The sequence below is a fragment of the Suncus etruscus genome, chromosome 8 (assembly GCF_024139225.1).
Source record: "Suncus etruscus isolate mSunEtr1 chromosome 8, mSunEtr1.pri.cur, whole genome shotgun sequence".
In the NCBI taxonomy this organism is placed as follows: domain Eukaryota; kingdom Metazoa; phylum Chordata; class Mammalia; order Eulipotyphla; family Soricidae; genus Suncus; species Suncus etruscus.
Genome location: NC_064855.1, coordinates 2,379,810 through 2,392,600, shown reverse-complemented (window position 1 = coordinate 2,392,600; position 12,791 = coordinate 2,379,810). Strand labels below are relative to the sequence as shown.

The following is a 12,791-nucleotide window of genomic DNA, read 5'->3' as shown; positions in this document are numbered from 1 at the left end:
TTTGCCTGGCTCATTGTGCATCTCCTGCCTGGCCTATGGCTAAGGGCCTCATGATCCCTAAGTAGGACTCCCTCCACCTTCCCTCTCTCCCTCCATTTGCTCCTCCCTCCCTCCCTTCCTTCCTCTGTCTGCCCATCTATCCCTCTCCATATTTTGAGTTCTGTATCCTGGGAAGGGCCTGCCCATACTTCTGTATCTGGTACTTGGGGCTCTTTGGGAGTTCTGGCAGATAGCAAGACCTGTTTGGGGTGGGGGGGGGATTGTGTTCCTGGTCACACTGGTTCAGCAGCCAGGACTAGCCTAGAATGCCTCTGTCCCAGTGCTGACCATGCCCCGGTTCTTCTCAGTGCTGCTAACTCCAGAGTCCAGAGCAGAGGCCTCCACTCAGCCCAGCCTGCCTCCCGAGGCAGCCCAGGAGGGAGACCTGCACCTGCTGTGGGAAGCACTGGCTCACAAACGCCGTATGAGCCGAGAGCCCACACTGGACTCCATCAGCGAGCTGCCAGAGGAGGACAGGAGTCTGCGTCCAGAGGCTGAGGATGCAGCCCCCGACTTCTCCGAGGGCTACTCCACGGCTGATGAGCTGGCCCGCACGGGTGAGGCCGACCTCTCACACACCAGCTCTGACGATGAATCCCGTGCAGGCACTCCTGCCCTGGTTACCTACCTCCAGAAGGCTGGTAGGCCCGGCCTGTCTCCTCTGGCTGGCAAGGTACGTCTGTGAACTAACTTGCAGCTGCAGGTAGGGGTATCTCCAGTTGCCACCACCTGCCTGGTATGCAGCTGCATATTGCCTACCCTCTACCCATCTGCCATTCTGACCTCTCTTTGTCTTTCCATCCACAAACCCGCCCACCATCCACCAACCTGCACTCACCATGTTCCCATCTGTGTGTCCATGTCACAACCATATACTGTACCTGACTGATTAGACCTGGCTTGACTACTCAGGATGATTCCTCTGGCAGTCCTCGCAATCTGTCCATCCAGTCCCTTGGGTGGGTGGGGCAGGCTTGCTCTTGGCCAGCGATCTGGGTGTTGGGTATTGGGCTCCGAGAATATAGTGTTTTTTTTCTCAGGTGGGATGAATTGTGTTGCTGTGGATGTGCCTGGATGGGCAGTGGTGTCTGAGAGACAGGGTTCAGCTTTCATTCCTGACCAGGAGTCTTGCATAGTCCATTTGCAAATTCTGGGCCTGTTTGCCTTCAGGTCGGGGTCTCAGCAGCTGCCTCTGTGAAACCAAACCTAGTGCAGGAACAGCTGGTTGTGCAGCGTCCACCGCCGCCAGGAGAACTGCATGCTGAGGTAGACCTGGGGGACCCCTCGCTGGACAAAGCTGCTGTGAAGATCCAGGCTGCCTTTAAGGGATACAAAGTCAGGAAGGAGATGAAGCAGCAGGAGGGGCCTGTGTTCTGCCGCACATTTGGGGATACTGAAGCACAGGTTGGGGACATCTTGCGTCTGGAGTGTGTGGTGTCCAGCAAGGCGGACGTGCGGGTCTGCTGGTTGAAGGATGGCGTGGAGCTGACTGACAGCCGGCACCACCACATCGATCAGCTGGGGGATGGCACCTGCTCGCTTCTGGTTACAGGCCTGGGCCACGCAGATGCTGGGCGCTACACCTGCCAGGTGCACAGCAGGTTTGGCCAGGCCTCCCATAGTGCCTGTGTGCTAGTCAGTGGGACAGAGAGTGAGGCGGAGAGCTCCTCAGGGGGTGAGCGGGACGACACCTTCCACCGGGCTGCCCGGCGGCTGCACCGTCTCTTCCGCTCCAAAGGGCCTCTGGAAGTGTCAGATGAGGAGATTTTCCTCAGTGCGGACGAGGGCCCCACTGAGCCTGAGATACCCAGAAACTGGACCACATATCGTGAAGAAGAACACTCAGTCTGCATCCGCTTTGAGGCTCTGGCGGAGGCCCAGGAGGCTGCTGCCCGCTTCCAGGAGATGTTCGGAACTTTGGGCATCAAGGTGGAGACCCGTCTGTTAGAGCAGGGCCCCCGCGCAGTGGAGGTACAGATCAGCAAGGTGGCCTCTTCCCCCAGGCTGCCTCCTATGCAGGCATTGGGTGTAGGCACCATAGAGGCAGGTGAGTATGCAGGCTGCTGGCTCTGGCTGTGTGAGTGGGGGCTGCAGTTGGAGTGCTGGCAGGTATGGCCCCAAGCAGCAAGGAACCCCCTTATTCCCTGGGGGTTTGACTACAAATTCCTACAGGATCTTCCCTGTTGTGGGCCTGAGGGAGGGCCCATGGGGCCCACTTTTCACCCCTTTTCCTGCTCCAGCTCAAAAGATCTTTGGAAAGTAGGTTCATTGCATTTTTGCTCTTTTGGGAACAGCAGAGGGTCCTTCTGTCTGCAGTATTGGCTCTAAACTCTGAATGTCTGCCCCACACAGATTGTTTGGGTTTATTTTGGGCTTTGGGTCACACCCAACAGTTCTCAGGGCTTACTCCTGACTATGCTCAGAGATCACTCTTTTTAGTGTTCAGGTGACCATAGTGGATATCCGGAATTTAACCCTGCCCACTGTACCATTGTTTTGGCCCCTGCCCACACAGCTTTGTCGGCAGCTGCCCCCTCTCATTTCCCATCTACTTGGGGCCTTGTAGTCTTTGGGATTCTCCCAGAATGAAGGAACACTGGAGAGTAGCTTTCTGTTTGGCTGCTGGGTCAGGGAACAGAGCAGATGTAGGGTGAGAAGGGTGCCTAGGTTAACACACTGCCCACTATTCTTCAGCCCCAGTGTTCCTCACTGAGCTGCAGAATCAGGAGGTGTTGGATGGATACCCTGTGAGCTTTGACTGTGTGGTGACTGGCCAGCCAGTGCCCAGTGTGCGCTGGTTCAAGGATGGGCGTGTGCTGGAGGAGGATGACCACTACATCATCAGTGAAGACCAGCAAGGTGGCCACCAGCTCATCATCACCGCTGTGGTCCCTGCGGACATGGGGGTCTACCGCTGTCTGGCTGAGAACAGCATGGGCGTGTCTTCCACCAAGGCTGAGCTTCGCGTGGACCGTGAGTATGGCAGCATCTGCCTCAGGGCCAGTGTGGATGGAGGATGATGTGAGCTGCAGGCTGGAGGCTGAGGAACACATGATGGACTTGACAGTGGTTTTGGCCATAGCTCTGAGCCCTTTAAGGTGTGTTTTTTTGTTTGTGGGCCACAAAAAAGAGCTGTGCCTGGACTTTCTCCTGCCTCTATGCTCAGATATTACTCCTGGTGGGATCTGGGGGCCATTTGGGATACCGGGAATTAACGGACTCTGTTTGGTTGTGTGCAAGGCAATTGCCATCCCCACTGTACTGATGCTTTGGCCCCTCTCTAAGGTGTCTTGATGGGTGGTGTCACGGGGCTCTCCTTGGTTGCCCGTAGGGTAAAGTGCAGTCATTTGTCAGCAGAAGGAATGTGGATGGATGTTTGCATTAGAGTTCTTACAGAAGAGCAGAGCATGTGTGTGTATGTGGGGTGCCAAAGCCTGCTGAAATGCACTCCCTAAGCTCACTGGAACCTGATAGATTAATCTTTAGAAGCCTCCCATGCTCTTTGTGTCCCCTTCTGCCCCTCTTAGGGCAGCACATATATCCTGTCTTGGGGTGTCTGCCCAGGGATTCTGTCCCTTCAGCTCTTGGTGCCTGGCTCTGCCGCCTTGGACTTGGACACTTGAAGTAGGAACATGGAACAACCACAGGACTCACCTGAGGCTAAGACCCAAGGCCGTCCTGGGTTCAAATAGTGGGGGCTTACAGAGAATGGAGAAACTTACCCAATCTATGAGGAGTTCATAGAACCTGGAGAAGCTCATCCCACTCACCGTCAAACACAAAGGGCTCATAGAACCCAGAGAAACTTGCCCGTCTCCTAGTCATAGACAAAGAACTCATAGTATCTGGAAAAGCTCATCCCACTCATACTCCCATCAGGGGCTCACAGAACTTAGAGGAGCTCATCCCATCACAGTCACGCACAAGGCGCTTACAGAACCTGTAAAAGCTCATAGTCACAAACCTGGAAAAGTTGTGTCATCACAGTCATACACTAAGAGCTCACGGAATCCAGAGAAATTCTTCCATAACAGTCACACACACATGAAGGGCTCACAGAACTCAGACTCTCATCTGTTCACAGTAATATGTGAAAGGCTCACAGAACCCAGAGAAGCTCGCCCCACTCATAGTCACACGTGAGGGGCTCAGGGAACTGGAGAAATTCGTCCCTCTCCATCACAGACAGATTCACAGAATGCAGAGAAGCTAGTACCACTCATCATCATATATAAGGGGCTCGCAGAGCCCAGAGAAACTTGTTCCATCACTATCATACATGAGGGGCTCACAACCTGGAGAAGCTCATCTTACTCAGTCATAAATGAGGGACTTACAGAACACAGAGAAACTTGTCCCACTCAGTCAGACACAAGGTGCTCACAGAACCCAGATAGAGAAACTTGTCCATCCCAGTTCCACAAGTGGGGTTCACAGAATCCAGAGAAACTTGTACCATCACTTTCACACACGAAGGGCTCACAGAATTCTGAGCAGCTCGTCCTACTCAGTCACAGTTGAGGGGTTCAAAGAACTCTAAGAAGTTCACCCCATCATAGTGACATGCAAGGGGCTCATAGAATCCAGGGAAGTCTGTCCTGCTCAGTTACAAGCAAGGGGTTCACAGAACTCAGAGTAGCTCTTTCCGTCAGTCACATACGAAGGTCTCACAGTACCGAGGAAGCTCTTCCCATTCACAGAGAATGGTGTCATAAAATCCAGAGTAGTTTGTCCCTCTCAGTCACACACGAGGGATCACAGTACTTCTAGGTACTGTTCCTCACATCACAGTCATGCATGAGGGACTAACAGACCAAGAGAAGCTCATGCCTCTCAATCACAAACAAGGAGCTCACAGATCCCAGAGAATCTCATTCTACTCAGTCACAGATTAAGGGTTTATAGAACCCCTTTGTTCATCCCACTCAGAGTCATATGTGAGGGGTTCTCAGAACATGAGAAACTTGTCTCACACAGTCACACATGAGGGACTCACAGACTTCAGAGCACTTGGTTCCATTACTGTCACATACAAGGGGTTCAGGGAACCTGGAGAAGTTCATTCCACTCACAGTCACACACGAGGGGATCACAGAACCTGGGGAAACTCATCCCATCACAGCTTCAGCCTAGTTTGAAGAGGGCCAGCCCCCCCAAAGCATTAAGTGAAAATGGGGCAGCTGAGGGGGTCAGGTCTTCACCTCTACCCTCTCTTCCTCCTGACATCCCTCCATTGTTCGTGCCAGGCAGGATCCGTGATGTCTGGGTTTTGGTGGTCTTTTAGCCTCATGGTGGTCAGGAATTGGGACTGGAACAGGGTTTGTCCATGGCAATTAGCCACCAGCCATCAGGTTTGCCCTGTGGTAGCTTAAACTATATTTGGGTTGCTGGAACAACAGTTTTGTCTAGGGGCCAGTAAAATAGTTCAGTAGGGAGAGTGCTTGACTTGCACATGGCCAACCCAGGTTCAATCTTGGTACCATATATGGTCCTTGGAGCACCATCAAGAATGATCCCTGAGGACAGTGGGGTGCAGCCCCAAAACGAAAGTTCCGTTAGTGCTCGCGTATGGAGATCCCAGGGATTGTAGAAACAGGAACAGGGACAGAGCGGTGGGTTAACTGCTTTTTCCAGAGTTGTTGGGTGGGTTTTTGTATTCCACAACAAGGGTGCTGTGCCACGCACCACAGACAGGGCCAGATTCTTTTCTCATAGCCTGGTCAGACCAGAGTTCTGAGGTTGGCCCTCCTTCAAGGGTTGGTATTTGGCTCATCTCTGGATCTGGGCACTTTTGCATTCAGGAGGCCCTGTCCACGATCTCAGAGGGGACAGAGATGGCAGGTCCACAGAGGGGCAGTCTAGACTTATGACTTCATCATGGCCAGTTTGGGTCCCTCTGTGGTATAAGTGACCAGCCCTGCACTCATTCATTCCTGCACCCAGTCCCACCATCGTTTACCATGAGCTTACCATTGCGAAGAACCCTGTGTGTGGGGTACAGGGCTTCTGGATATGTGCTGTGACAGCAGGGAACTCATCTGACCCCTTTTTCTAGTTACCAGTACAGACTATGACACAGCAGCTGATGCTACAGAGACCTCGTCCTACTTCAGTGCCCAAGGCTACCAGTCCAGGTGAGGCCCTGGTGGCTGTGGCCCCCTGAAGTGGTGGCCCCAGGCTGACAACAATGACTCATGGTCCCCGCTTTGTGTCTTGTCTAGCCGGGAGCAGGAGGGCACAGAGTCCACTTCTGAGGAAGGGCAACTGCCGCAGGTGGTGGAGGAGCTCAAAGACCTGCAGGTGGCCCCAGGCACACGCCTAGCCAAGTTTCAGCTGAAGGTGAAAGGTGAGGGCAGCTCAGGCGGAATCCTGGGATCCTTGACCATGAGGTGGTGGCCCAGTACTGACAACAGCCTTGTACTGCAGGCTCCCCGGCACCCCAGGTGTACTGGTTCAAGGACGGGCAGCCCCTGACTGCATCAGCGCATATTCGCATGACTACCAAGAAGATGCTGCACACCCTGGAGGTCCTCTCGGTCACCAGCGAGGATGCCGGCCAGTACTCTGCCTATGTTAGCAACATGGTGGGAGCTGCCTACTCCTCTGCTCGCCTCACGGTCCGAGGTGGGTCCTGGGCCGGCCTTGTAGTAGAGTATCATGACAGGTTGAAGCCCCTGGAAGCTGATCTCTCTTAGAGACCAGATTTGCTGGTGAGCCCTGGTGAGCCCAGACTCCTGGGAATCAGTGGTATACTGAGGTGGCTGCAGCAGGATTTTGAGGCATGGAGGTGCTGGGGTCCTGTCTTAGGGGATAGGTGCTGGACTTCACTCTCTTGCCCCTCATCTTCTAGGCCCCGGTGAACCAGAGGAAGAGCTAGCATCAGGTGAGGCTGGCACAAGGGGGATGGAAAAGAGCAGTAGGCTTAGACCTCAGTGATCTGATGGGGGACCAGGTCCTAGGAATGGGAGGGAATGCCTCTCTCAAGGCCTGGGCTTTTCATGGTGTCCCCAGGAGCGCATCCTCAGCTGGTGCCACCGCGGATCCTAGAGAGATTCACCTCCAAGAAAGTGAAGAAGGGTTCCAGTATCACTTTCTCAGTGAAGGTTGAAGGTAGGTTATCCCTGGATCCCGATGGGAGGCTTAGACCCCAAACCCCAGAGCTTCTCCCAGAAGGACTCTCCTGTCCACTTGTGTGTGTAGGGTCCCCGGCCCCTGTAGTCCACTGGCTGCGAGAGGAAGCAGGACGAGGTGTACTGTGGATTGGTCGGGATACGCCCGGGTACCTGGTCGCCAGCTCTGCCCAGCAGCACAGCCTCGTTCTGCTGGATGTGGGTGTCCAGCACCGAGGCACCTACACCTGCATTGCCACCAACACTGCTGGTCAGGCCCTGTGTTCAGCCCGTTTGCACATCTCTGGTTGTGAGTAGATGGGGGCCCAGCAATGATGGGAGGTGGGTGCTGGGAAGAACTGGCCAGCTCCTGACTTGGGGCTTACCCTGTCCCCTGATAGTGCCCAAGGAGACTGAGGCCACTGAGGACCAGGCGGAGGTGAAGGCTGCTCTGATCTCTTCCTTCCTGCAGGGGTAAGTGAGTGAGGAAGGGAGGGAGGGAGAAGTACTTACCCTGGACTTTAGTCCAGCAGCCTGGCTCTACTCATTTTTTTTATTTTAATTTTTGTTTTGGGGCACATCTGGTGGCATTTAGGGGTTACTTCTGGCTCTGTGCTTAGAAATCACTCCTGGCAGGCTCAGGGGATCACCTGGGATTCTGGGGATCAGCCCCAGGTCGGCCCTGTGCAAGGCAAATGCGCTGTCTGCTATGCTAAGACTCTGGCCCTCAGCTCTACTCTTCAGAGGTTCTGGTGACCCTGCCCGTTCTGTGCCTCAGTATCCCCACAAGGAGATAAAGCTAGTATGGGATCTTGATTCAGGCACCTGGGTCCCCCTTTATCTGAGAAGCCCCCTCCCCAGGGCGTGGGTGCCTGGATCCACACGCTTCTCAGGGCTGCCTTCCTCCCTTAGGACCCAGGCCGTCTCCGCACAGATGTCAGGCCCCCTGGGTCTTCCTGACTTGGCTGGTCAAAGAGAAGGTGAGGGTGGGTGGCACGGGGTGTGTGAGCTTCCTTCTGGGGTCCCTCCCGCGATGGCCAGTCCACTGGGTTCTTGCACCATTCTGGCTCTGGGGACCGGGGAGTCCAGCGGACAGCTGCTTAGTGTGATTATGAGAGTGTGTGTGAGTGTGAGTGAGTGTAAGTGTACTTAAAAGAATGTGTGTGACTAAGTGTGGGCTGTCTAGGTGTGTGTATGGATGGATGTGAGTGTCTGTTTTAGTGTGTGTGAATGAGTTTATGTGCGTGTGTGTGTGTGTGTGTGTGTGTGAGCATATTGGTATGTGTGAGACTGTTAAAGTGTGCCTGCGTGTGGTTCTGAGAGTGTGTTAAGTATGAGTGTGACCTGTGTGTGAATTTGTGAGTGTGAGCATGGGTACGCGTGTTAGTTGTGTGAGCATATGTGTGCATATAGTAATGCGTAGGTGAGTCTCTGGATGTGCCAGTGTGTGTATGAATGTGAGAGGACTCTGAATGGAATTGTGTGAGTGTGTGAGTATAAGTTTGTGAGTGTGTGCATAGAGTGTGAGTGTATATGAGAGTCACAGTGTGTGACTGTGACCTGTGTGAGTGTGTGAACTGCATGAGGGTCCCAAGGGAAGTGGGGTCTCTCGCTGCCTCTCTCCACACTGTGCCCAGCTTCTTCCAGTCTGCCCGAGCTTCCTGGCACCTTGCATGTTGGAGTCTTCGGCGGTAGGACAGAGCCCCTATTGTCCACTTGCCTGATTCCCACCTTCTGGGTGCTTGACCATCACCATGGGACACCTTGGCAGTCCTCGCTTCACTCTAAATCTACCTCTGCCAGCCCACTCCATCCTCACTTCCACAGGCTTGCAGTCCTCAAGCTTCCTTCACCAGGGTATACTTGTCCCCGCTAGTGTCTGGAACCACCATGTCTGCGTCACCTAGCTGAGCCTCCCTCCAGGGACCACACACCACTTGGCTGTCCTTCTGCTACCCTAACTACTGCCTGTGCCCTTTTTCCTAGCCCCCAGCTGCTCCTCGACATGGAGTCCTCTGCTTCAGCAGGGCTGGCCCTAAATGTGTTTGTGCCTGCTTCCCCGGGAACCCCCAAAGGATGAGTCTGGAGGGTTCTGGAAATATACCCTTGCTGAGTGATATCTGGCCCCCAGGACTGTCTCAGGTGGAGGCAGCTCGTGGCCACCTGTCTCTAGCAGAGGTGGGAACAGAGGAATTTCTGCAGAGACTCACCACGCAGATCACAGAAATGGTGTCAGCCAAGATCACACAGGGTAAGGTTGTGAGGCAGTGGGTGATGCGTCCAGGCAGGGCCTCTCTGTGCTGTACCCCTAGGCCTGCCCCAAGCTGTATCCTTTGTCCTCAGCCAAGCTGCAGGTTCCAGGTGGTGACAGTGATGAGGAGTCCAGGACACCATCTGCGTCCCCCCGGCAAGGACGCTCCCGCCCCTCCTCCAGCGTCCAGGAGTCATCTTCAGAGTCAGAAGACGGGGACTCCAGGGGCGAGGTACTGGACCGAGGTGGGGGAACTGACTTCAGCAGGTCTCTCTCTGTTCCTGTGTGGCGGCCGTTAGCACTTCCACTAAAAGTCGCATCAGCAGGGGCAAGGGAAGGTCGTGGAGTGTGAGATGTTTCTTCCCTTCCTGTGGGGTCTCTGAGGGCTGTGGGCCATGGGACATCCATCTCTGTACCGCAGGATCCGACTCAGCCCTCACATCTCCTCTGTCTCCAGATCTTTGACATCTACGTGGTCACTGCAGACTACCTGCCACTGGGTGCGGAGCAGGACGCCATCACTTTGCGTGAGGGCCAGTATGTGGAGGTGTTGGACCCGGCCCACCCACTGCGTTGGCTCGTGCGCACCAAGCCCAGCAAGTCCAGCCCCTCTCGCCAGGGTTGGGTATCCCCTGCCTACCTGGACAGGAGGCTCAAGGTACTGGACTGTCAAGAAGGGACTATTGTCCGCAGAGGCTGAGGTAGGAGTTTAGGCACTCACCATCTTCTTCCATGTCCCAGCAGCTGTCACCTGAGTGGGGTCCCCCTGAGACCCCAGAGTCTCCTAGAGAGGCCATGTCAGAGGCTGAGTACAAGACACGGTTGAGGTGAGGGTCTGGCAGAATGGGCAGTGGGGTCTGGGATCTGGCAGGGCTCTAAGGCATGATTCTGGATCTATGGGATCTGGTCAGGATCTTCCCTAGACCCTCTGCCTGGTTCATCCTGAACAGGGACACTTGTACTGTTTAACTGACCTCTTGGGCTCATGAACTCTCCCCTCCACAGCTCCACCATCCAGGAGCTGCTGAGCTCAGAGCAGGCGTTTGTGAATGAGCTACAGTTCCTGGAGAGCCACTACCTGCAGCACCTGGACCGTTGCCCGCATGTGCCCGCTTCTGTTGCCAGCCAGAAGGCTGTAATCTTCCGCAATGTGCAAGACATCAGCCGCTTTCACAGCAGGTTGGGAGTACTGGCCTAGCCACAGCACTGGACACTGGACAAGGCTGTGTTTGTTGTTGCTGACAGTAGCCCTGCAGAGGGACATGCACATTCCCATGGGAGTGCGGCTGTAACAACTTATCCTTGGCATGCATGGTGCAGATGTCCTCCCTGCACCTTCAGTCTCTCTCTCTTGGGCACTGGGCAGAGGGGGCCCTGCGGATGGCCTTGATTGTCCCCTAACAATCCCCACGGCAGGTTTCTTCAAGAGCTGCAGGCCTGTGACACAGATGATGACGTGGCCATGTGCTTCATCAAGAACCAGGAGGCCTTTGAGAATTACCTGGAGTTTCTGGTGGGGCGAGTGCAGGCCGAGTCGGTGGTGGTCAGCACGGCAGTGCAGGAGTTCTACAAGGTGCCCCCCTGACCCTGTCAGAGTCTGCTTGACTTAGTGGGAGATACATACAGGTGGGGCCCCCTAAGCTCTGCTCAGCCAGTGCTGTCTGCTCTGAGCAAGGGAAAGGAAAAGCCATGGGTGTGGTATACGGAGCTGCTCTGGAACCCTGAAACTGGCTCTGCCTGTCCCGTTTTTTTCTGCAGAAGTATGCAGAAGAGATGCTGTCGGCCGAACCCTCACAGCCACCTCCACCGCCACTGCAGCACTTCCTGGAGCAGCCCGTGGAGCGTGTCCAGCAATACCAGGCTCTGCTCAAGGTTTGTGCCAGGGACTCAAGGAGGGAGTCAGCCATCCGCCAAATGGCTGACTCCCCACCTCCCCCAGGATTTGATCCGCAACAAGGCACGAAACAGGCAGACGTGTGCCCTGCTGGAGCAGGCCTATGCGGTGGTGTCAGCCCTGCCGCGGCGCGCCGAGGACCGGCTGCACGTGTCTCTCATGGAGAACTACCCTGGCACCCTGGAGGCCCTGGGCGAGCCCATCCGCCAGGTCTGGGCCAGAACCTGGGGAGGCCAGTACTGGAGCCTGGGAACTGTGGCCAGGCCAGCGGCTGAGTGTATGTTGTTCATGCAGGGCCACTTCATAGTGTGGGAAGGGGCCCCAGGTGCTCGGATGCCCTGGAAGGGTCACCACCGCCACCTCTTCCTCTTCCGCAACCACCTGGTGGTCTGCAAACCTAAGCGGGACTCTCGGACGGACACCTTCAGCTATGTCTTTAGGAACATGATGAAGGTTTGTGGGGTGCCAGATGAAGTGCAGAGGGAGGCCTCACTCTGTCTGGCAGCCAGCTGATACCTTCCCCACTCTCCAGCTGAGCAGCATCGACCTGAATGACCAGGTCGAGGGGGACGACCGTGCCTTCGAGGTGTGGCACGAACGTGAGGACTCTGTGCGCAAATTCCTGCTGCAGGCACGAACAGCCACCACTAAGAACTCCTGGGTCAAGGAGATCCGGGGCATCCAGCAGCGTCTCGCCCTACCTGTTTGGCGTGAGTACCTGCATGAGGAGGAGTGCCGTGTGGGCGCAGGGCTGCTAGCCCTGGCTGGTTCTGGCCTTTCGCCCCCCCCCCCCCCAAAGCAGGCCCTCTACCCCAAGCCCCTTTGCCTTGCTGCCTGTTCAGCCTGCAGTGAATCTAGAGGGGGAGTGCCAAGGATGGGTATCCACTGTGTTTCCTTAGGCCCTCCAGATTTCGAGGAGGAGCTGGCTGATTGTACCGCCGAACTAGGAGAGACAGTCAAATTGGCCTGCCGTGTGACAGGCACACCCACGCCTGTTGTCAGTTGGTATAAAGGTAGGGCCTTGGTGTGGGGTGGGGGTCAGGGAGTGTTGACTTTGCAGACCAGAGCTCCAGGGAGCAGCAGACAGGGCAGGGAGCCGTGTTGGGTTTGTGCCACCCCTTTCCTCGTCCCATCCCATTCCGGAATTATATAGTCTAGGCCTCCTCCATTCTCCTTTCCCCTGAGTCTCTTCTGCCACCAAGCACGAGACACTGAGCTTGACCACTTCTATCTGGTTTCAGGGCAGGTCCAGGCAGGGTTCCAGTTTATTGCAGCAAATGGAAATGGTGGGATAGAATCAGGGCTTGCACTGTGTGTGACAGGCACTCAGGCCTTTAGTTAGGGTTACCCAGATAGGTATGGCTGACCTTTCTTCAAAGACCTTTCCCTGAAACTCAGCATCCCATCTCAGGGATGGTCTGAGGCCCCAGGTGACTGAGTCCCCGTTACACCTCTGAGCTAACCCTGATTTTAGTGAAGCAGTCTCTGGGCAGCCATA

At 55.3% G+C, this 12,791-nt stretch overlaps 1 protein-coding gene across 1 annotated transcript in view; it reads left to right on the top strand.

Annotated features, from left to right (window-relative positions):
- Positions 1 to 12,791, top strand: part of OBSCN (obscurin, cytoskeletal calmodulin and titin-interacting RhoGEF) — a 116,105-nt gene that overhangs the window by 86,766 nt on the left and 16,548 nt on the right. Inside the window, exons 62-83 of the mRNA XM_049779012.1 lie at positions 348 to 712; positions 1,210 to 2,086; positions 2,734 to 3,012; positions 6,095 to 6,173; positions 6,261 to 6,385; positions 6,466 to 6,663; positions 6,890 to 6,922; positions 7,051 to 7,149; positions 7,240 to 7,458; positions 7,550 to 7,622; positions 8,061 to 8,128; positions 9,280 to 9,399; positions 9,492 to 9,631; positions 9,857 to 10,057; positions 10,144 to 10,226; positions 10,405 to 10,578; positions 10,816 to 10,972; positions 11,158 to 11,271; positions 11,339 to 11,503; positions 11,588 to 11,746; positions 11,826 to 12,003; positions 12,193 to 12,306. Of these exons, the coding sequence (XP_049634969.1) occupies positions 348 to 712; positions 1,210 to 2,086; positions 2,734 to 3,012; positions 6,095 to 6,173; positions 6,261 to 6,385; positions 6,466 to 6,663; positions 6,890 to 6,922; positions 7,051 to 7,149; positions 7,240 to 7,458; positions 7,550 to 7,622; positions 8,061 to 8,128; positions 9,280 to 9,399; positions 9,492 to 9,631; positions 9,857 to 10,057; positions 10,144 to 10,226; positions 10,405 to 10,578; positions 10,816 to 10,972; positions 11,158 to 11,271; positions 11,339 to 11,503; positions 11,588 to 11,746; positions 11,826 to 12,003; positions 12,193 to 12,306 (4,020 nt within the window). The remainder of the gene's footprint in view (positions 1 to 347; positions 713 to 1,209; positions 2,087 to 2,733; positions 3,013 to 6,094; positions 6,174 to 6,260; positions 6,386 to 6,465; positions 6,664 to 6,889; positions 6,923 to 7,050; positions 7,150 to 7,239; positions 7,459 to 7,549; positions 7,623 to 8,060; positions 8,129 to 9,279; positions 9,400 to 9,491; positions 9,632 to 9,856; positions 10,058 to 10,143; positions 10,227 to 10,404; positions 10,579 to 10,815; positions 10,973 to 11,157; positions 11,272 to 11,338; positions 11,504 to 11,587; positions 11,747 to 11,825; positions 12,004 to 12,192; positions 12,307 to 12,791) is intronic.